This window comes from Nestor notabilis, unplaced genomic scaffold, assembly GCF_000696875.1.
Source record: "Nestor notabilis isolate BGI_N333 unplaced genomic scaffold, ASM69687v1 scaffold2985, whole genome shotgun sequence".
Classification (NCBI taxonomy): domain Eukaryota; kingdom Metazoa; phylum Chordata; class Aves; order Psittaciformes; family Psittacidae; genus Nestor; species Nestor notabilis.
This window is the reverse complement of record NW_009928692.1, coordinates 74,397-97,599: the sequence shown is the minus strand read 5'-3', so window position 1 is coordinate 97,599 and position 23,203 is coordinate 74,397. Positions and strand designations below refer to the sequence as shown.

Here is a 23,203-nt window from a genome sequence, read left to right as displayed (position 1 = left end):
CATTCCTGGTGATTTCTATGTTAAAAGAGAGGTAGGAAAAATGGGTTGGGTTTTTAAGAATTCAAACTTTTTCTTGTGCATTCTAAAGAAAAATACTACACCAGCAAAATGTTTTTCCCTTTATAAGCTCCTATAAAGAGCTGAAAGTATGATTTGATAGAAAGAACAAGTAAAACTACTTTTTACAAATAAACTAGAAACCTAGTTGTATTTAAAATCAAAACCACCACTTTTTTCATACATAGCAGTTTGCCTAAAGCTAGAGATGAGTGTGAGAAACAAGCTCACTTCTTCAATTTTAGCCAGGGACAAAGTCTGTGGAGCAAAGAATATTTTATTTACAGTGCTGGGAGCTTCACAGGGGATTCCTCCTCTGTGGCTCAACTCTGGCTCTCCAAAGGCTCGTTTTTATCTCCCATATTGTTACATATTCATAGTTTTTCCAAGGATAGGCAGCCTGTATTACAATTAGTTCCAGGAACTTATTATCCTAAGTCTCCTCCCTTCGGCGCTTGCGCATTGCTCTCTGGTGGTCCTGGGCTGGGGTCTCTGGGATGAAGTAAGAAGTCTTCCTCATGATGCTCTTGTCACCTTTGGCCCAATTAGTTGCTTCTGTAACTGCAAGACCAGCTGAAACTGACCCTTATCAATGGCTTCCTTCTGTTGCTTCAGCAAGTTTTATGCTTATCTTACACTCAGGATAAGCTAGACTAGATTACCAGAAACTACTCCCCTCCCTAGGCTGCTGGTTTGCTTACATATCCACATAAAAGACTGTAACCTAACACACATTAATATTGCCAAACTTATGAACGTTAAACAAATAATTGTGTTAGCTGAAGCAAAGATTTCCCATTCAGTTATTTACTACATGAGGAAGGATTTATTCCATTCAGAGCAATTGTTCATGTTGAGTGCCTAAAAGTCACCTCAGTCAACAGGGTCTATCTTAAATAGAATTTAAAAAAATACCTGGATGTGTAGTTTTGGAGTTTAGCAGCAAAGAGTATTTAATATGTGTGCAAACAAAAAAGAAAAGAAAAAAGACAAAAACTTCTGTATGTGAAAAATCCACCAAAATAAAGGTTTAATTACTGTGTCCTGTTCATTAGTTTGCAGTCTTGAATTTGGAAGATACTACATTGCTGCTGGCATGGTCAGCAGTGAGCTAATGGTTAGATGGCTCTGAGGTTCACAAACCACTAGTTCCAGGAAATTTGAATCTTTATCTGGATTCCACCAATCAATGAATTTGTTGTATGGCAAAGGTAGTAACAGGGAGCTGGGATCATTCCCAGATGGTCTATTGAATCTTCAAAGGCAGAAATCTTTAGTAACAGTACTTGGTGTATCCACTCGCCTATGCACGAAAACACATTAAGCAGGTTTTTCTGTTTCCCTTTAGCATGCCTGTTTGCTGTTTTTCAGCCTACTGAATTTATTTCCTCTAGTAGAGGACAGCAGCTAGTTGATTCCACCCGAAAGTTCAAGAAATGTAATAATGTGAATTGTTAATTGTTTTTACTGTCCCACGCATTCCTGGAAGGCCATGCAAGGGAAAAATAATTCAACAGAGCAAAGAACATAAATGCTTGTCTTTGTTTTTTAACTTTCCATTACTTTTATGCAGAAATTCAAGTATTTTTTCCGAAGGCAAAGACATCTTTATGTGAACGACCATTGCTGATGCAGCACTGAGCAGAACAGTGGCAGTTTCCTGCCTCTGAGGCAAAGTGTGGTATTAACTCCTGATGCTTTACTTTCAGTCATTAGCATGACAATTTCCCTTGTGTCTTCAAGTCCAAAAAACCCCAACAAACCCCAATTTTGCAAGCAAGTTGGGATTAAAAAAGAATCCAGTGTGCTGAATAGAACGTAGAGGCTAGGAAACGTGTCTTTAAACTAGGTAATGCCCAAGGGGTCTGATGGGCCAAGTGGCTTGCCTGTTCTGTGTGTTGTGAGAAATTCATGCCAGTAAAGTCTGTCTCTCTGCAGAAAAGTCTTGAGGCTTCATTTGTTCATAGCTTTCAAGAATTTTGGAAATACTCAACTGTATTTGAAGTGTAATGGCCTATTTTTCTTGAGCTGTTCAAACTATCCTGAATTATTATAAGAATTAGAGTAGGTAAATACTAGGGACATAAAAAGAATAAAACAGAAACACAATAATATTTTCTGTATGTGTGTTAGTAGCACTAGAATATAGCAAGGCAGTAGATGTCTCATAATTAGACTTTTTCAGAGACAAATGTGTGCTTTACTAATTCTTAACACTTCGAATGTGTATAACATTGCACAGCCATTTACTGCTAACATTAAAGGGCCGGTTGCAAGTGAAAACTAGAATACCTGCTGAAGTCAGTTACTACTGCAGGGCTTCACGGGAGTTAGACGTTTTTTCTTGAGGTGTATCTGGTTAATGGTAGACTCCTCAAATAGTTTATAATATTTATTACTGTCTCTTTAATGCACTTTCCTACTGTAAAGGTGTTCTTTTCCATGGGAATTTAAAGAAACATATGCCAAAGAGCCCTTTTGTAAATTACAAAGCACTCCTGCAGGAGTGCTTTCTGGCAGCATGAATTTTGCAGCTAGCCTTTTTTAGTAATGTCAAGAATTCTGAAAAAGTGTATTCAAGGCTCACTGTGGGGAAAAAAATTATGATAAAACCCCCCCTTTTCTTTTAATTACATGATTGTTCCACCTTACTGCTAGATCTTTTTTCCGTTTTTTTTCTCTTTTGCGTAGGTTGTTGTTTTTACATTTTTACAGTGGATGTTCTCCATGTCCAAGTACAACCTTTGCAAAAGTAGAGTTGAAAAATTTGAAACAACCCATAGGAAATATAATCCATAGGAAATATAATCCATACTTCAGTGATGATTTCATAGTCCCCTAAAAGATACAAAGCACTGATGAAAAGCAACAGGATTTGGTATTTTAGTGAGACTCTAGGAAGCAACTTTCCTCATCTATGTTTTTCTCCCTATCTATGTACTAGTGTACTACACACTCTACAGATCTGGGGTGGCTTCTCAATTCAGAATTCCTCACAAATTGACAGCATCAAGCAGAGGCAGTAGAGTCTAAGTTTGGAAGCTGCTTTTACGTTAAAGACTTAATTAAACAGATGACACTAGAGATTAGTGACATGTGCTGTGCTAATAATCTCCAGGATTCTCCTACCTCATCTCCTCAGATTTCATCTCCCTTTAGAAACCTGATTTGTAAATTTTGCCATTTGAATATTCCACAGACACTACTCAAATACTTGCATAAAGATATTTTATTATGAACGTAATGTATATAGAGATTTTTTTTTTCTTTTTTTAATCTGAGGTGCTTGTACAAACAGGTCTGTATCAGCTGAATGACAGTTAGTTTGCAGGGCATGACAGCGGTTGAACACCCTTCAGCTCCAAAGCTTTGCTGAAGTTAATCTCTTGAGGTTTAGCAGTACCCTTGGTGAGCTTCAGAAATCGAATACATCCTTTAAAACGGATATTAGTGGTCAGCCCAAACTGGGTTATGCCATCTGAAGGAGAGAAAAAAAAGGCAAAAGGAATTAAATTAGATTAAGTTGATAATTAAGTTCATTCTTAGAGAGGTCTGCAGGAGAATAGATATCCCCAGCAATGTATTAATGTTTTACTTGTATATCTTTATTTAAAAAATGACAAATATTATGAGTGAATGTGGTAAATGCTTATGTTAGTGATAACAATCCAATCTTCTTTCCTTTTTCTATTCTAGTGTGACAGTGGCAGAATCTGAACACATTAAACTGCCATTGTAAACCATGTAACTCGGTTACATCACATAGAGGAAATTAAGGAAAATGACCAAATGCCAGCTTGCTACCTAAGAATGGTGCATACGTGTTAGTCTGACCATCTCCAAATTCTCAAGCTACTTATCCACAGAATAGCAGAAAAACAAAACAAAACAAAACAAAAAAAAGAGGGAAAAAAAAAGGCTAAAAGGGATGCAATTCTCAGCCCTAACACCATGATAAAGCCAGTTCCTCAGTATGGAATTCAGATGTAGTTTAAGGAATGGTTTTGAGAGTTTTCAAGTGTGATATTTATTCTTTTGTTTTTTCATGCACAGTAAAGCCAGGAATTTGAGTACATCTTTTCCACTGAAGAAGGAGGGGATAGTAGTGTGGGTTGGTTTGACTGGGAAGCTGGAAATATTCTCTCAACTGACTGAAATTTATGGGCCAACTCGTTTCTCAGTGTTTTTCCAAGTGAAAAAGAGGTACGGGGATGCACTCTGATACAAGTCTATGTGACTGATAAAGTAAGGGTTGCAGAAATAACTTAACACCTATAGAAGACTGACTGGCCATAGCATTATGCTGTTTTACAGAGGGTGAGATAACTGAATCCATCTGTCACTCCTTGCACAAGGAAGAGTGATAGTAGGAGATGAGTAATGGCTTTTATGGGTAGCCAGGAATTTATATCCTTTCCCATGTTCTGGTGGCAAAATGTTTTCCTGCACAGGAAATTCTCTACCAGCTAATTCTAGCTGATTTACAACTGTTTTGCACTATCTGTGCAGCCAGGAGAAGCCTCAAGAGGACTGGCAAATAAAAATGCTTACCAATTTAACAAAATGCTATGATACTGTGTTCTAAATTTGTGATGAGGCTGTCTGGGTATTAGGGAATGTTAAACCTTGGATGAGCTAGACTAGACAGCAAGAGAAGTCTGAGGTGTTTAAATGTGCATGTAGGTTTATTAAATAATTTCATAACTTTCCATGTGGCTGAAGTTAGGAATATCACTTCAACATGATCTAATTGTAGGCTTGTTTTATACAGATTGCAGTGTTACTTCCATTTGCTTCTCTTGCTATGTTCCTCTTGACCTACAAGATAGTAACTCCAGTGTTTCCTTAGAGCTAACTCTTAATGCTAGAATACTTTTTTCTTAAGAAAAGGCTGCCACAAAGCTGTTTTCCTTCTGGCACAACATTGTAAGTACTTATCAATAGTCACTGTAACTGAAATAAAACTTTCATTATCTCAGTATCAAGGACATTTTTGAAAATGTTCTGAAGCTTGAGAGAAGGCTTTCTGGATAAACTGCATCAAAAATTAGAATGAGGGTAAAAACAACTTCCAGAAAATCATTTAGGAAGTAACTCCAAGAGGCCTCTTGCCATCGACCTGAGCATTCACTAGAGCAGACGCATACTGCAAGCATACTCAGCTTTTTTGTTTGCAAACAAGAAGTAAACTTCATTCTAAATGCAACAAAATTGGCACTTTGCAAATATCTTAACTGTGTTTTCAGAAAGTAAACTGCTATTAGATAAGCTTATTGGTTGTCCATGAACAGATAAATACAAGCATCCATTATCAGCTTAGTGGTAGATGAAGTTAGTTACAGAACTCAGCCCAGTTCTGGATGGATCCTGTTCAATTACCTCTGCATGAAGCAAGTTCTCTTGAGGGCTTCCAAAATACCAACTCGCAAATTTGGATTTTTTTTTTCCCCCTTTAAAAATCACCAGACCACAAGCAAAGACATCAGTCAGGAAGAGATGGTGTCCTCTCACCTCTCTGTGCAAGCTCTTGTCCACATTCCTCAGTTCCTCAGGTTTTACAGCCTGTTCTACACACTCAGTGATCTGCCCCCCCCCAAAGGCATATATGCAGTCTTTAGTTAAATTTAAATTTGCCATTCATAAGTTGAATATATATTTGCCAAATGCTGTTACTATTGATATATAACTATTATGCTGTTACTAAACAGAAAATTTTAAGAGAAAGGCTGTGTATGCATGCAGCAGAGGCCAGAAAGTCTGCCTGCTCCTCTGTGACAGTGCCTGCATTTGAAACCAGCCAGAGGTAACTCTGAGAGTCTCTTGGTGCTGCAGAATTTCTTGATCCAAGATGCAGCTGGATGCAGAAATGAGCATCCATGCCAACCAGTATAAACTTGGGCAGTTTCACCCATCATCTTTAGCATACTAGTCCTAATTGCATTTAGGACATTACCAAGGCAGTGTTGCTAAAGCATAAGTAAAGCATCATTTGTGTGTTAAAACACTTACCAGGATATCCTCCAACAAAGACAGGGTCATTAGTGTCTGCTGAGGTTGAAGCCCTGTTTGGGCTGTTACTGTCCACTTGCTTGTCATCCACAGTCAGCTCTAAACGGTGTTTGATCTTGTTTGCAAGAACCTTGTGCCACTGTCCGTCACATAAGCTGCCTGGTGCATCAGGCTCATAGATAGCAGAGAATCGGCCTGCACCATTGTCAACGTGAAACATCACCTGAAAGCATGACATGGAAGTTAGATAGTTCTCAAAACAGTTCTACGGGGGTTTTTTTTGTTTGTTTGTTTGTTGTATTGAAAAGTCAAGATGCTCTGACTGCACACATCAAAGCTCTGATTTAATACTAGACTCTAGGTGATTGCTGTCTCTTTGGGACTCCCCCACCCCAAGCTCTTTATAGTGATAGATTACTGGCTGGGTTTCCAGACTGTGAAATGAAAGATACACACAAGAAACTAGTATTATTAATGACAGAGCCTTTCCTCAAAACTTTTCATATTCTCACTGATTTAAGTAATGATGTTGCAGTTTTAGGAAAACCAGGTGTGACAGAATCTTTTAAAATATCTTTGTAAAAGAGCATCTTGATATATGGTAAGTGGCAAGTGCTGTGTAAAGGGAGAGCCCTGATATTGACTGAGACGTTTTGAGACTGGGTTAGTAAGATTGCATTTAAACTACCTGTGCTTTCTAAAGCCAGTTCTCTATAAAGAGCCAAAAGTGCTTTGCTACTCACTTTTTCATCAACTAATTCGATGCCAAGCCCATCCATTTTCTGGCTGCTGACTCCTAGGAGAACACCGTTCAGTCGTGTTGTACGGAATTCAAATTCCACAAGCAGGTCTGTTCCCACTTTGTATGCACCAACTTGGAGAGAAAAGGGGGAAGCATAGTAACATGAAGAAAAAAATTTAATATGTTATTCTTAATAATCACGCAAAGCGTGTTGCCAGCAATGAAAGGTAACTAAGTCAGCATTATTAATGCACTCCATTTCATGTGAAATGACTTAAGTAACTGTTATGGTGGCTGTGCTTAGTGTGAGACCTTGATAGAAAGTCATATAGTCTATCTCTAGGCAGGATAAATAAAAATGACCAACAAGAGTTTCAAGTATTCGGTTAACAGGAGTTAAGTATCACTGGAAGTCTTTGAAAGCAGCATCTCCTCTTTCTCTGTTCTTTGCCTATCAGCAGAACTGCTGTTCATTACCTGTTTTGGCAAAGCCTGTTCCATCAAAGTATGTTCCTTTCTGTGCAGTGACAAAGCATTTTCCAACACTGAAGCTGGAAGTTGGATTATCCAGGTCAACAGGTGCTTCTGTCATTTTAAAATTTCTGATGCAGCCATCGATGCTATAGGTGACCTGCAGTCAATATTTCAAACAGAATATGTAACTGTGCAAAGCAAGCTGCACTGCTCAGAATAAAAGTATGACAGCCTAAAGTATGTCATCAAAAAGTACCTTTCCTCTGCTTCTCTGCTGGATTTATGGGGCTGAATAAAACTTGAATTTTACATGGCTAATCCTTAATATCTGATTGTAATTGGAATCCAATCTCAGTCATACTGAGGATGAATTACATTGCTTTTCAGGGATGTGATCTGAGTCACATCTATTTGGTTTAATGGAGGGGACATAAAAATTCACGGCATAATGAAACAGCAAACTACATCAGCAATGCAGGAACTTAATGGCCTATACTTTACCTGTTTAATTGAGTAGGCTATGGGGTTTGTAAGTAGATGAAGACACTGGATGTAGTTCCCTGGGCTGCTGGTAATTTTACTAGAGCCTCCCACCCCTCTCCCTCCACTTTAATCACTTTAATGTGGGCTTACTGTTACATGGTAAGGCAGACCTAATGTAGGTACACAGCTATTAAAATGAATAAAGCCCCTATGTAAAAGTTGCTGACTATACATAGTTCTTCTTATAATAACCATATGTCTGGTGACCACAGTGAGGACTGCTCTGTTGGCCAGAGAGGCAGGTGGAGGCATGGGGTGTGCTCAGGCGTATGGAGGCTCTCATGGGGAACCTCCAGTTTGGCTTCTTCACTGGTAGCACTTTACTATGACTCAAAGCAGGTGGTGTAAGAAAGTGAGATACTGTGTGGGGCAGGAGTGAGAGGCTGCCCGGGCTCTGGGTGTGATTAATAGTGTCCCAGTGGGACCTCTGGAAGCCACTGGCATCTCCCCCAGAGCTCTCCCACTCATTTCTCTCTGAGGTGTGCAGAAACTGCATTTTGGTTCTTGGCTTCAGACAAGGGCTTTGATATTTGACTTAAGAATCAGGAAAATTTATCTCATCTCATGGGAGAGAAGAAAGTGATAAACATGTACTCTGAGGAAGAAAAGGAAGACGTATTCATAAGCAATGCAGTAGGAAGGAGGAAAATAAGAATCGGTGTATAAAATACAGCATAGAAATTTGCACAAATACAGAAAGGAGAAAGGCAGACCTGGAGAGGGAAGTCTTGACTCTGAGCACTAGCTCCTCTAACAATATCCTGAGTAGTAATTTGAAAGAATTTCCAAAGAACTTCTTTCCTTGTAAATCAAAGCTGAGTGTATTGTGGAATTATATAGCTTATTACTGCTTAATACACCTGTACATTTTCACAGGAACTTGAGCAATATCAGTGAATAAATTCAGATCTGAGCTGAGCAATGCATTCTGTCAGATTCTTCATAGAGTTCTTTCTAATTTCTGAGATGAAAGTCATCTTCAGATCAGCAAGTTTTGTTATTAAAAAAAAATGCCACAAAAGAACACAAACCTTGCCATTTTCACTGTGAGAATAAATGGGTGAAATGCAAGATTTGTAAACAACTAAGTAACATTCTCTAACTTCAGATCGGAAAAGCAAATCTGGTTATACTTTAGCATGGGAACAGACAATATAACCTCTTTCGCTGAAAGCAGATTTTTGAGTGCTTAAAATATTACATCTGCTGAAGCCAGACAAGTAGGTATCTGTCTTCTGCACTGAATAGGAAGCCAGCCTACCTACAGTTACCTATTAGATTAGTATCCTAAAAGGCTGATGTATGTTTCGAAGAAAACCCTAAGTAAGATAATACACCCTTTCAACTTACTTTACTTTAGAGCCTTTACATGAAGCCTATAACATTCTAATAATACATCATGTGGTGTAATTTACTGAAAATGACTAAAAGGCAAGCACTGTTTTTTACTTTCTGTGAATGACACTTGAAGTCACAGCTTCATTTAAATCCCAAAGCACATAAGACTGTCAGGATCTGACACGACTGTTATTGCCAGACTCAGCCATTTATCTGCATGGGTTCCCTCCATTACTTCTGACAAGGAGCAGTAGGTAAGGGTTTAGTATTACCTTTCTCCTTAAATTAGGATTTGTAAATTGCAGATGTATTTCAAAGAGCATAATTCGATAATATTAGGAATTATATTTTGTGGGTAGTTAATTGCTTTTTGGTTTTCAGTGCCTTAGATCTGGTTCGGTAAATCCAAATGATCACTAAATTCACCTGAATTTCGTCTTTCTGCACAATCCATAATTTGCTGAGAAATATGAGCTTAGAGGTCAGTTTTCTTTATGAAATATGACTGTCAGATATAGAGTGGTTACTCCTCCCCTTCATTCCACATTCACAAGTTCTTATAGGGACTTATTTAAGCAGGATCTAGGAATTCCTTCTCTGTATTTATTTTGCCTGCCTGAACTGGTGGACTTTTACTTGTCTGTAGACTAGTATTTGCCATTCCATCTTACTACAGTGGTATTTACCCATATGTAATTGCTTTGAGAGTCTGCTTTGTTTCCTTACCATAATTTGTACTCCTCTTTACCAATTCCGTTTAATCACCTGGAATGAGCCTAGACATAACTGCTACTGACATTCCAGGTTTGGTTTTTTTTTTCCAAGTCATGCTACACTATATGCCTAATCTGGTGTTTGCTATAATTCGCTCAAGATTTGGCTTCTGCTTTGAAAGACCTCTCTACACAAAGAGAAAAATAATGCAGGGAAGAGGTTTTTCTCTGATTCTGATACTGGCATATCTTGGGGCATGGGAGGGCAGCAGGAAAGTGAGATGACTGACATGGAGTTGCGCAGACAGATGCAGTAAGAGGCCTGGGTGAGGAAATACAGTGTTCCTAGTTAATTCTACAAAGTTTATACCAAAATTATATTCACCTCTATAGGCTCTCTGCTTGCCAGGGTAATTTCTGTGTCAGAATGGAATCTGGGCATTTAGACTAAAACAGTGATAAATTGATATATGCACATTTGATTTAGAAGCAGATAACAGAATTTTCATGGCCTTACTTCAAAATACATTCTCTCCTAGTTTAGTAATGACAACACAAAACCAATTACTACAGTAAGCAGCACTACTACTGGGGACTTCGTCCAGGGTAATTTTGGCTTTTGTTGCTTCTCTTAGGAGATGCTGTGACTGCTTTTTAGCATTTATTGCTTGATGAATTACAGCCAAGAGAAAGGGGAAGTAGTATTCAGGACCTTATATTCTAGCTCTGATCCAAGTGGATACAAGTGTGTGGATCTTTCTACTTTTCCATAACAGTAACCAACTCTGCTGCTTCTAGTTCTTTGCATTAAATGGATTTTGAGTCAGATCGTTCCACTGAAAGAATGTAGTATACCTCAAGTAAGGTCCATTTTAACCATATTCTTGAGCAGTCTGAGGGAGAAGCAAAACAAAAAACTGGGAAGACATTGGTACCAGTCAAGACATACTTAAGGAGTGTAAGATAACTTTAACAAACTTGCTTACCGGACCAATCCTTCTAGTTGTGTAGTTAATGGGCAATCCTCCAACATACAGCATTCCTACAACATCCAATATATCAGCTTTCTTGGGGCTAACAGTCCTGTTAGAAACATCATCTACTATAAGGTTTCCTTCTTGCTTCGTTCGAACTACTTTTATCTAAAAAGACACACAAATGCAATACAATTACAGATAGTTTTCTGAAAATAAGGAATTTCCAGATTGTAACTAGCCTTACAATCCAAAATATGTAACATAGGAGAAAGTAGTAGGAGTGGTTACAGAAATACCATAGCAGCAACTATGGTTAATGTTCATGGAACAGAGCTCCTGCACAAGGTTTTGTGCAAACATACACGAATTAGACCTGGGTCAGGACGCATCATGACTATAATTTATTAGAACTAAGGAAAGGACTTGGGGTTCCTTTAAAAAGCTTCATAGGCATGGCACAATACTGTTTTTCCTGGAACCAGATAGCAATTTTAAGCACTGGGAAAAGTAAATACTGAATATTAATGGCACCAGTTGCAAATCTTTATTGCAGCACATGTTTTCAGACAATATTGAGTTTATGATTCCACTAGTTTGGATGTCCCTCAGGTCATAGTTCATGCTAGAGTAAATACAATACCAGCTACGTTCTGTTGGTGGTATGGCTTCTGTTCAGACAAATGGGCTGTGAATTGCATGGAGGAAGTACAGTTACTGAAGAGTTGAGGAAATTCTACCCCAACAACTGCAGGCCAGTGTCTTTGCAAAAGTTTATACTGAAATCTCTACAAATCAGTATAATAATGGTTCTGTATGAAAAAATGGATAAATGTAAAATGCAACATATACGTTAGCAGATTTCTAAACAGCACAGTAATTAGCTCACTAGAGTAGCAAAGAGAGACAAAAAGCATTTTTCTTTGGCTTTTCTTTGATATGGCTGCTTCTCCTTCAGAGAGGGAGAACATCTGTCTTGCAGCTGGAATGACTGAGCGCTGATAAAAGGTGGCATGAAGGTGAGTGACTTAACTTGGTGTTTACAGACAACTGTATGTTTGAGATGGACAATTAAACCTTGGGCAGAAGGAGGATTTGGAGAGTGTGACAGGAACTGGGAAAAACTCTTACGGAGGATCTAAAGAGATAGCAGCAGCATGATGTGGCTTCTGTAGGCCTGATGGAAACATTTTTAACCTAAGCCATTTCAAATGGAGGAAGGATTGTCACTAAAAGGATTATTTTCAGGAGAAGCTCCTACTTTCTTAAAACAAAGACTGTGGTCGTCTCTTAAAGAAGTTGCCTTTTTCCACTCTCTCAAAATGGACTTCCTTGTGCTTTTTGGGAGCTGTGACTTTGGATGTTGTCTCCATTTTCTCCTATAAAAATGGCACCCACAAGGGTCCCTTTCTTACTGAGTGCCAAGCTGCATGGCCAAAGAGCATGGTTTTCCCACAAGAAATATATGCTCCAGTTAGTCCTCTTAGAATATAGAGAAAACAGCTAAAAGAGCAAAATACATCTCTTTTGTATTTATAGAGTTTAGCAGAAAGGGGCCCTGGTCTACTGCAAGTGCTTATAGGCATTATATAAACCAGATAAATAACGACTACAACTTTTTTCCTCTCCTGAAATACCTTGGTATAGAGCATTTGCTATCATCAAAAGGTTCATGAAGAAAAATCCAGCAAAAATAAAATTCCTGCAGAACAGGATGGGAATGAAGCAGAGGGACTAAGGATGACTACAAAGGGGGTTTCATAACGGAAGATACAATGAGATTTTTTTCTCATTTGGTGATGGTGATGTGGATGGTAACTTTCCAAATATCTGCCCAAAATGTAATATCTCTTATAGTATATAACTTGAATACAGAGTTCCATGTTTTCTTTTCTTCTTTATCTTTATTGGTGCCTTCAAGCATGTTACCTAATGAATATACTGTGTCTGTTCTTGACTCAGTAACTACTAAACTTCATGGTTGCAATATTATTCCTTCCCTTACCATCCAGATACCACAGGCATTGCATATAAATGCTTCTGCTCAAAAAGTCACAGAAGGGGCTGCCAAATACATCCAGGAATATCATATTTATTCACTAATGAATGGAATTAGTAATACAGGGAAGATTTATTTAAATGTTACTTCTTTTTTCTTTATTCTCAGCATTATGGCTGAACAATGATATTAAGATAGAAACAACTGGTTTTAATGATGTATTCTATCATCATGAGCTGATACTCACCTGAGCCCTTTTAGGCAGGAAGGAACATTTTCTGCAGTTCCTTGCCATACATGGAACATACTCTAAATATGTCCAGAAATATGTGTTTCCTGAAGGACAAATTTCAAATATCAGCACTAACTTTTTTGTTTATGGAATATGTAATGTGTACTTAACAGTGACTCTGAAAACCCAATTTTTTCAGACTACAGAAAATCCTAATTGTAAAGTTTAGCTTTATGTATATGTACAGACTACATTTTGCAAATATCTTAAGGCAAAACAAAGCTTGCCTTTAGCATGACAAAGAGTAATTTAGCATTAGAGATTATTATACCTTGTGCCACTGCCCATCATTTATTTTGTTGGAAATCATTGTGTTGGTATCTCCACTCCCCAAATCATAGCTGAAGTAAGGCAGTCCATTCTTTATCTGAACTGTAGCAAAATCAGCATGGTTGATACGGGCCATGTAAAACAGCAAGCCAGAATCAGCTGTTGTTCGGACTTCAAATTCAATTGTAAGTCTGGAAATCAAATAGCAACAAAGGAAAAGATATTCAGAGTCAGACAGTAGGCAAATTTATCTGCTTTATCTTTTTGTCTTCCCTGAAAGTTCACAGTTAGTGGCTCATTTTACCTGTCCATCAGCGTTTAAGAAAAATAATTTTGTTATACATGAACTGCATCTCACACGTATCTGATCCCTGACGTGAATGTTCATTAGTCCCTTTGCTGTGGACATACAAAAGTGCAAAATTGGCACAGAATTTCAAGATACAATTCTCAGCTGCAGCTGTAGTTGCTAGAAAATCCCAGCTCTTCTAAAATTCCAGCGGCGTTATCCATCATCCATACACATAATGCTCACAAAGACGAGCGAGCTGTAGTGATAGCTGGCAAATGTTGAGTTTCTAATGAGTTGTATTGCCTGAAGACAGGTTGCAGAACTTTTAAAGATGCAGAGAGAAGAGTTTACAATCAGCATATAAAACACTTATTCTGATTTTTCCCAACAGAAAATGGGGGTGTGTCTGAGGAGGTCTTCTGACCCCTTGGACAGAAGGGTAATGATGAAAATATCCCCTATAGCAAAGAACCTGTTAGGAAACTATTTAAATTATCTAGATGCTAAATTTGTACTGGCTGCACATCACTAACCTAGCCCAAAGCTGAGCTGCAAAGTTAGCATCTGAAAATAATTGATAATAGAAATGTGAAAAATCATTGCATGAAAATGATCAGGCCAGTATTCTTATTTGAAAAGAAGATAATCAAGGACTCTAGAATTACATATTTATTCTAATAATATTCCTAGTTTTCTAAAATCAGCATACGTGAAAATAGTGCAGCATCTTTATAGGTAAAAATAGGTGTGAGGCTCATGGACTTGTAAACTATAAGGCAGCAAAAATGCTTAGTGGAATGGCATGGCACATTTGTTAATGATCACGTGTCTTCAGAGCGAAAATGAACAATTAGTAAGTTACAGCTTCACAAATTGTTTGACACAGCTGTATTTTTATAAGTAGATCTTGGAATTCCTTTGCGTATCAACATGTGTATGCATACATCGCTATACTTTGTGAGGGCAAAGTCATTTTGCCTGTTTACTGTGCAAGCTTGGCCTAATTATCAGAGGAAAAGGAAATAAAGGTTTGCTTATTGCAAGAAGTTATCAAGTTACTGAACCAAGAAACATTTTTCTGAAAAAGCAACTATGAACTCGGTTGCATTCTTCTGTTTGTTTTTCCGCAAATCAGTCTGGGATTTGTGTGTGCCTAAACCATTACAAAGAGGTAAACTGTTTTTGTGAGAGCTACTTAGGTGGGCGCTTCATTGTCTAGATTTTACACTTTAATTAAGCAGTTTTTAATAAAATTAATTAGAAGATGCCTGTGATTTTGGGAGATGCTCTTGAGACTATCAGGAGGGGCATTTTATTTGTATATTATTCCATCAAAACTCATTGCTGAAATAAACAATATACCTGTTTTTCACTTTGGTGTCATCAAATGCTACTGCAATGTGGCTGTTCCTTGAAAGACCAAATTGCTTGCCACCTTCCAAAATGTCTGGTTCTGTGTCAGCAGCACAGGAATCCTGCAAAATAGGTAGTGATCATACAAATTTCCTATTTGGTATCTTATCTCAGCTGTGCATGTGCTGGAAGTCTTCCAGCTGCTCAGGACTGAGAATATTCCACTTTGTCTAGACACTGTCAAGGCCCTGCAATTTTCCCTTGTGTTGATGTCTCAAAAAACTAAACAACAGCAAAAGTTATAAACCAGTGTGACAGGAACTTGGTGTAAAATCAGAGCTCATTAAGCTGGCTGTAAAAGGAAATAAAAGTAATGTATGAACATTGCTGCTTTCATGCCACCAGTGGACATTTACAGGAGTCTTAAGTGATTTCCAGGCAGCTCAGTGTACTCTTAGATCACGTAAATGCATTTTAGATAGTAGGATGCCCTCTCACAGAAATGAAGCAAGACTTAAGTTTTAAAGGGATACTTTCCTGTCAACTTGAAATCTAGTCACCTTAATAATAAAGAGTTAAAGGTAGTTTCAGATCTTGCACCTGTCAATGAGTCCTCCATTTCACTTCTTTATATTGTTTTACAACTGCCTTCTTTGTTTAATGTGCTGTTGCCCTTGGTGCTATGGAAAGATGTCACAAACAATAAGGGAAGCAGAATAACTCATAGATAGAAGTAACAACTGTTGAACTCCCATAGCTGTCTAATATAGACACATTACCCAGGGAGTAAAGAAAGAAACCCCTCTCTGTCTGTTCCCCTTCTATTAATCTTAAAGTGGTGCAACAATGGAAGGTAAAATACCTTCTGCCCAGTTTAATTTTCCCTCTTTAATTTCACCAAGTCTTTTAATCTCTGTCTCTAAAGCTCTTGTATAGGGGTGCCTGGGGCGATGCGAGACCATGGTAATTACCAGCTCCTACTCATGTCTAGTTTTGCCTCCCACTGAGAGTATTGTGAAGAAACTACTCAAAGGATCTATCACAATACAATATCAAGACAATACCACTGGGGAAAAAACCCAGACTTTGATAGCTGCAAGCTCTGTTTTTAAGCACTGTGGCTGATATCATTTTGGATTGGCAACAGTCTCTTATTTGAGCCCTGACTCAGCAGGGACCTGCAAAGCACAAGGTGCGGTGCATTGCTGACGAAGAGCTCTTTCTGTGAAACATTTTGAAAATGCCATGAGTGACTCATCAGGCAGTGAAATTTCTTTCCCCCTCACTCAGTTTTTCAGTGGTGTTAGGTTTTTTGCTTTTACACATCACAAAAATCTTCACAACAGTATGGAGCATATCTAAAAATTAGTTTTCCACAGCGAATGCTCTGATTTGATATGGCAGAGAACAGCATGCATTACAACATCAGTGTGCAATAGAGGAAAAAAAAAACAAAACAGGGAAAATTCAGCAGGGCCAAAGAAAGTTATGAATGTGGGATAGCATAATGATCTTCCAGTGATCATTAAATCGGGGAAAAAAAAATCATATTCTTACAATGCTGGGTAAAGTTTCTAATTATTTTAAGCTTTACAGGTTTATCTAAAAGTATAACAACTGTGTTAATAATAATCCTGTGTATATAATGCTTTTGATAGCATTTGGGCTGGCAAAAATTTTAAGATAGGGACTAGCTACTGGAACTGGAACAACAGGAAAGAATTGGAAACTAACTAACACACACTTTTCTGTGGCACACTTTCACATATTACATGGTAAAAGGAAATATTCTGACAGTAAATGCCATCCTAGGCTAACGTATGTTAGTAGAGGGTCTGGTGTTGATGCTTAAAGCAGCTCCACAGCATCAGCAAACACTGCAGTTTTATTTTATCCCAGCAGGAGGACTGTAAGGAAGGACAAGGAGAGGGTGAGAGTGCCGAATGCACAGTGACAGTGGGAATCATAGCAAGCATCCTATACATACGGATTATTTACTGATAAATACCGATCAATAATAGTGATCATTCATTAGGTTGATGATGAAATGTCAGTAATAGGAAAAAAAAAGAAATAAAATGGCATACTTTACTTAAATAACTTCCAGGGTTTATTCACATCCTTCACAGACTGTGAACTAAGCATGGATCATCAGTCTATATTAAAATATGCCAGGTTTGGGGTTGTTTTAGTAATGGCTTTAAGATGTCTTAGGTTTAAACCTGGCTGCTTAATAATTATGTGAGATGCTCAGGACTGAACTCTTCAGCTGCACTTTATTTCGGTCTTGTCAGATGTCAAGGACTGGACTGGTAAATCAAGAAGCTAGGTGTGTATCACGGTGGAAATGAAGAACAGAAAAGCCCACTGGTGGACTGCCACACATTCTACAAACAATGCTGTATTAGCAATGAAAAAGAAAGTAATTAGGGGAAAAGGGAAGCAGCAGCGAAGCAGTCCTCACAGTTCACTGAACAGTGTTAGTAAAACAATGAAGTAATGCATGGAGAAACAGTGAAAGGTACCGTCATGGAGTCAAACGGAGAAGTAAACCTGGCGCTCTTCATTTCAGTGGCAAGCGAATCCTGAGAAGCAGTGAATAACATGAGCCAGAAGCAGCAGTTACCCGAGGTTGAGAAACATCTGGCATCCACAGCAAGCAGCAGCAGCAAGCTGGTGACCAGTGTATTTCCCAACTGTCTTACTTTTATATCTTGTCTTGCCTTTAGTAGAGGATAGGTTGGGGTTTTCATTTTTTTTTTTTCTTTTTGGGATTAAACTCCCCTCCCCTTTTGCATGCAGATTGACAATAGAGATGAAAAAGGTCCTGACAGGACAGATATCTTATTTAAGTCTAAAATGTGGAAATAATTATTTTCTGCAGTCTATTTTCCATATACAGTCCTTCTTCACTGAACTTCTGTATAATGAACTGTCATATGAGTTCTAGGTCATTATTAGACTGTAGTTACCTATTGTGTTAAACAGGCCCCAGAAAAATACTTTGGAGAACTTACTTACATGAACATAAAAGCTATCCAAAAGCTTGCTTTATTTAAAATACTTTCAAGTCGTCAGAATACTAAAATGGTTTCATTTTTTCCAAGAGAGAAAGTGAAGTAATGGTGTTTAGTTTAGATTTTTGTTTTGAACTCCTGTTTCAAGTTATCATGGCTCTAGATATATGATACACAAAACTCACCTAGTTACAATGGGACTAGTTTCTGATATTAATGAGTAGATCCATTCCTCTCAATTTTATATTTAAAAGTTAAGTCTTAGTGTGCACCTGTACTCTCATGTGCTTCTGCATTATTTTATTTTGTTAATAATGTTTGATCAAGGGGTACTATAAATGCACGACAGTGAGCATTTAACCGGATAACCCTTTTTACCTTGTTGCTTGGTTCCTTCTCTATGGTACTCTTCGTAAATTCGCTTCCTTTCAGGAAGATGCATCGGGCCCTCGTGGTACAACTACTCCACCTTGTGGGAATGAGTCAAAAATGCTGCCCTAGAGCATTAAAAGGTCGATAACTCTGGGGCTCAGGGCAGGGTAGTAACTAAGATGTAATCAGAGTCCCTCTGATTACAGCTGTGCCATAGGGAAGGGATGCCATCCAGAGGGACCTGGACACGCTTGTGAGGTGGGCCGATGTCAACTTTGCGAAGTTTAACCAAGCCAAGTGCAAGGTCCTCACACCTGGATCTGGGCAACCCCAGGCACAGCTACAGGCTGGGCCGAGAAGAATTCAGACCAGCCCTGCAGAGAAGGACTTAGGGGTGTTGGTTGATGAGAAGCTTGACATGAGCCGGCTTCAGTGTGTGCTTGCAGCCCAGAAAGCCAACCGTATCCTGGGCTGTATTAAAAGGAGCGTGACCAGCAGGTCAAAGGAGGTGATCCTGCCCCTCTACTCTGCTCTTGTGAGACCTCACTTGGAGTATTTTGTGTCCAGTTCTGGAGTCCTCAACACTTGCTGCTAGAGCAAGTCCAGAGGAGGGCCACGAGGATGATCAGGGGGCTGGAGCACCCCCCATATGAAGACAGGCTGAGAAAGTTGGGGCTGTTCAGCCTGGAGATGACAGAGTGGAGACTTCATAGCAGCCTTCCAGTATCTGAAGGGGGCCTATAATGATATTGGGGAGCGACTCTTCATTAGGGACTGTAGTGGTAGGACAAGGGGGAATGACTTCAAACTTAAACAGAGGGAGTTTAGATCAGATATAAGGAAGAAGTTCTTCACAGTGAGGATGGTGAGGCACTGGAATGGGTTGCCCCAGGAAGCTGTGAATGCTCCATCCCTGGCGGTGTTCAAGGCCAGGTTGGATAGAGCCTTGGGCGACAGAGTTTAGTGCGAGGTGTCCCTGCCCATGGCAGGGGGGTTGGAACTAGATAATCTAAATGTCCTTTCCATTAGGATGATTCCATTAGGATGATTCCATTCTATGATATGTACTTGGCCAAAGAAGGTGGCCATGAATGTCAAATATAAAATTAATGACTTACGGTTTTTGGCCTAGTTTTTGCACCTTTTTTTTTGTAGAAAAACATTGTTAAAAATCCTACCTATGACCAAAGAAAATCAGATAAGAATTCTGAAAATGTGTCAGGTTAACAGGGAGTGATTGTGGCAATGAATTCACGTTCCTCTGTCTCAAACTGACTCACTAAAAATCATATCCTTTTCTTTTCTTTTTCTTTCTTTTCTTTCATTTCCTTTTTCTTTTCTTTTACTTTTCTCTATTCTTTTTTTTTTTTTTTGTCTTCATGCAATTAATTTATAGTCTTATCCTCTGTGTCACACTGAAAAATTCTCTACAAACAAACACAGTGTTCTGAGTAATGCTGTGTCAACGAGGAGGTGTGAAATGGGAATGAAGATTAAACCTGACCCATTGTGGGAGCACCTCGCAGAATGGTTAAAAGATCTTATGAAGCCAGTCTAGAAGAAACTGTCAAAATTGCTCTTTTATATTTTATATATATATAATAAAATAATATATATATTTAAAAGCAAGTTAGATACTCTGGTTGTTAGCTTCTCAAAGCTTATTATGGTAGTGTCAATTCTGGTAGCATAGACTCCTACCTGGGAAGTGGGCAGACTTTTTGTATTGTTTGGAAATCTCACCCATACTGAACTATACCCAGTTGTCCTGTTTCAGCTGGAATAGAACTACTTTTCTTCCTAGTAGTTGGGGCAGTGCTGTGCTTTGGCTTTAGCTGAGAATAATGCTGATAACACACTGATGGTTTAGTTGCTAAATAGAACTTACCCTGGTCAAAGACATTTCTGTCTCTCATGCTCTGCCAGTGAGAGGAGCAAAGGAAGCCATGAGAGAGCAGAGACAGGACACCTGACCCAAACTAGCCAAAGGGGTATTCCATGCCACAGCATCTCATGCTCATCTATAAACTGGGGGGAGTTTACTGGGAGCCACTAATCACTGCTCGGGGATGGGCTAGGCATAGGTTAGCAAGTGGTGAGCAATTGTAATGGGCATCACTTGTGTTCCCTGAATTTTACTCCTCCTTCTCTCTTTTTCCTATTATTATCATCATCATTTCTATTACTAAAATATTTTACTTCATTTCCATTATTAAACTGTTCATATCTCAACGTGCAGGTTTTACCGTTTTCCAGTTCTCCTCCCCATCCCACCAGGGTGAGGAGGAGTGACCTAGTGGCTGCGTGGTACTTAGTTATCGGCTGGGGTTAAACCATGACACCTGCATAAATCTGTGGGTTGTATGCATGTCTAATAAAATGCAAAGGTTTTCCCCCCTAAGAATATTATCTAGTGTATATATTTTTCAATTGAATATTCAGATATCTAAATATATATTTTCTGGACAGTAAAATGTTGCATCAACTTGTAAAACTGCTACACTTGCGATAGAGGTTTCTTCCTAAATTTTGTTGTATAAGGCTGCTTGCTGATATCTAGCTATGTAAGATTTCTGGCAACAACAGCCGAACAAAATTTGGCAGTGACTGGGATTTCAGTGCCTAAGTTCTTAAGTCTCCTGACTAAAGTTATATCAGTGAAGGAATTGCCCTATCAAACAGACCTATCTGGTTTACCTGTTTTTTTATCCTGCCAGTGACATGGCTGTTATCCTGTGCTTCAGAGAATAGCACACGAAATATCATAATGACTTGGATTTCCCATAGGAAAATTTCCCTTCCAACCCTGACCAGGTATTGCTTGGCTTACATCTTGAAGTGTAAGGGTTTAGGACTAAGCATGCAAGCCAGAGGTAATTCTACTGCTTTATCATTCTTTAAATTACTGTTACAATCCAAGCAAATGACACCAACCAGTTTTCCATTATCTACAGATTTTACTGACCTGCAACAAGGTGTTCCCTTTACAATATCGTGCTAAATTATTACTGGTTTTGTGGCAAATTACTTCTTTGTTCTTGATGGCCAGCTTTTCAATTTTGCCTGGAAAAAGAAACTTTTCAAAATTTACCTGAGTGATCTACACTTACAAATGCTGCTGATAGAGATGGTGGTGGAGGAGGAAGGGAAGCAGGAGGAGTCCTGGGTCTTTCTTTCTCCCCATTAGTGTCTGGTTCAGGTTGGATCAGGACTGTTGTCTGGATTGGTTTATCTTCATCCTCAGGTGTCCTAACCTCTGGTTCTAGAGAGGGACATCGGCCAATATCTGCATTTTCAAATGACACGGGTTGAGCAAAGTCCATGGGGCTGAGAACATACAAAGAAATTGATGTCTGTTAGTTTTTCTGCCTTTTTACTACTTTTTACAGTATTTTATAAAAAAAAAATAGCTGTATGCTGCAGTGTAATTCTACTTCATAGGACACAAGAGCCAGGATTGATCCTGTCTATTTTAGGTACAGAAGTGGAATGCTTAAATTAGAGGTGATAGTCACCATTAACTTTCCTTCTTACAGTCAGCGCAGAGAGACAGGCATCCTCTTTGTCAAGCTTTACCAGCCCAGGTAGGCTGAATCACATTGCTGAGAAGTTCTTCTCTGATGTGCACTGATGGGGTGAGGGTGATGAGATCCTCATTTAGGAACTTCAGTTATTGGAAAGAATTAGATGGGAACTTTCTATAGAGGTTTTACTTTGTTCACCGTTTCCTTTTGGTTTACTTAAATGTTCTTTCCAGATTACTGCAGCATGCACTTTCCACAAAGCAAATTGATTCTTGCGGTGGTTCTCAGACAGAATTTGTATACTCTTGGAGATTAACCTTACTTAAAATGAAGTGTTACAGTACACTATAAGTTCCTATCATTGAGGCAAGTCTTACTGCAATGTTACTGCTGAATTTCTCCGATTTTATGGATAAGCACTGAGGTGTTGGCTTGTCTGCAAAACATTTCATTAATTGCATAGCCTATGGAGAGTATATTGTAGGCAAAAAAAGGAAGAGCATATTAAGAAAACAAATATTACAGGTTTTGCTGTTAGTATGATTCCTTGCAACAATGCTGTTTCTTTTAGCAGCCAATGTAGTTAACCAGACCTCATTAACTGGACATTTATTGGCATGAGTGAGACTTACGTGGCATTAATGACAAGATTCCATATACAGCCCTCAAATGGTGGTATGTTTCTGAGCAGTGCAGTCTGAAACTGAGAAGAAGTACCCCCCACAAAGAGTTTCCTGACAGAGATGGGCTGGTCTGTTGGCAGTCTCTGAGTCTGGCCTTTGTCTTCATCTACTTGAACAGTGAACATCCTGTGAAAAAAAGATTTGAAAGCAAAGAAATATGTATTTTACTTTGGTTATTGTTTGTGTTGAAATCACCACTTTGCAGGCCCCATTTACTCCTACACCAGCTGTAACACTGAGCAACCCAAATTATGTAGTTAGCAGCTCACATAAAATACATATTAACAACCAGAAGGTTTTCAGCTACTGCTATGCTTCCTTAGTAGCTCTCTGATAGAGCTTGGCAAACGTGCTGCAGAGAGGTGATAGTGTCAGTCACTGGTTGAATAGGAAGAAGTGATCTGTAGTTTGGCTTGGAGGAAGTGGGTATTAAAAGTCTCAAGGATTTCCTCCAGACCCTTCATCAGTAGAAACAGAGGGAGAGAGATTTCTCTGGGGGCAGTTCAGAGCAACAGAGTGATTTAGGTTCTGGTAAGAGTCGCAGAGAGGAC

At 38.8% G+C, this 23,203-nt stretch overlaps 1 protein-coding gene across 1 annotated transcript in view; it reads right to left on the bottom strand.

The window, feature by feature from the left end:
* Positions 1–3,273: 3,273 nt before the first annotated feature.
* LOC104405799 (laminin subunit alpha-2-like) overlaps positions 3,274–23,203 on the bottom strand; it is a 93,498-nt gene continuing 73,568 nt past the window's right edge. Inside the window, exons 28-37 of the mRNA XM_010014625.1 lie at positions 22,602–22,778; positions 21,556–21,772; positions 17,582–17,641; positions 15,066–15,178; positions 13,413–13,602; positions 10,863–11,018; positions 7,286–7,439; positions 6,810–6,940; positions 6,067–6,289; positions 3,274–3,535 (exon numbers count right to left, since the gene is read on the bottom strand). Coding sequence (XP_010012927.1) covers positions 3,378–3,535; positions 6,067–6,289; positions 6,810–6,940; positions 7,286–7,439; positions 10,863–11,018; positions 13,413–13,602; positions 15,066–15,178; positions 17,582–17,641; positions 21,556–21,772; positions 22,602–22,778 — 1,579 coding nt within the window. The 3' untranslated portion in view covers positions 3,274–3,377. The remainder of the gene's footprint in view (positions 3,536–6,066; positions 6,290–6,809; positions 6,941–7,285; positions 7,440–10,862; positions 11,019–13,412; positions 13,603–15,065; positions 15,179–17,581; positions 17,642–21,555; positions 21,773–22,601; positions 22,779–23,203) is intronic.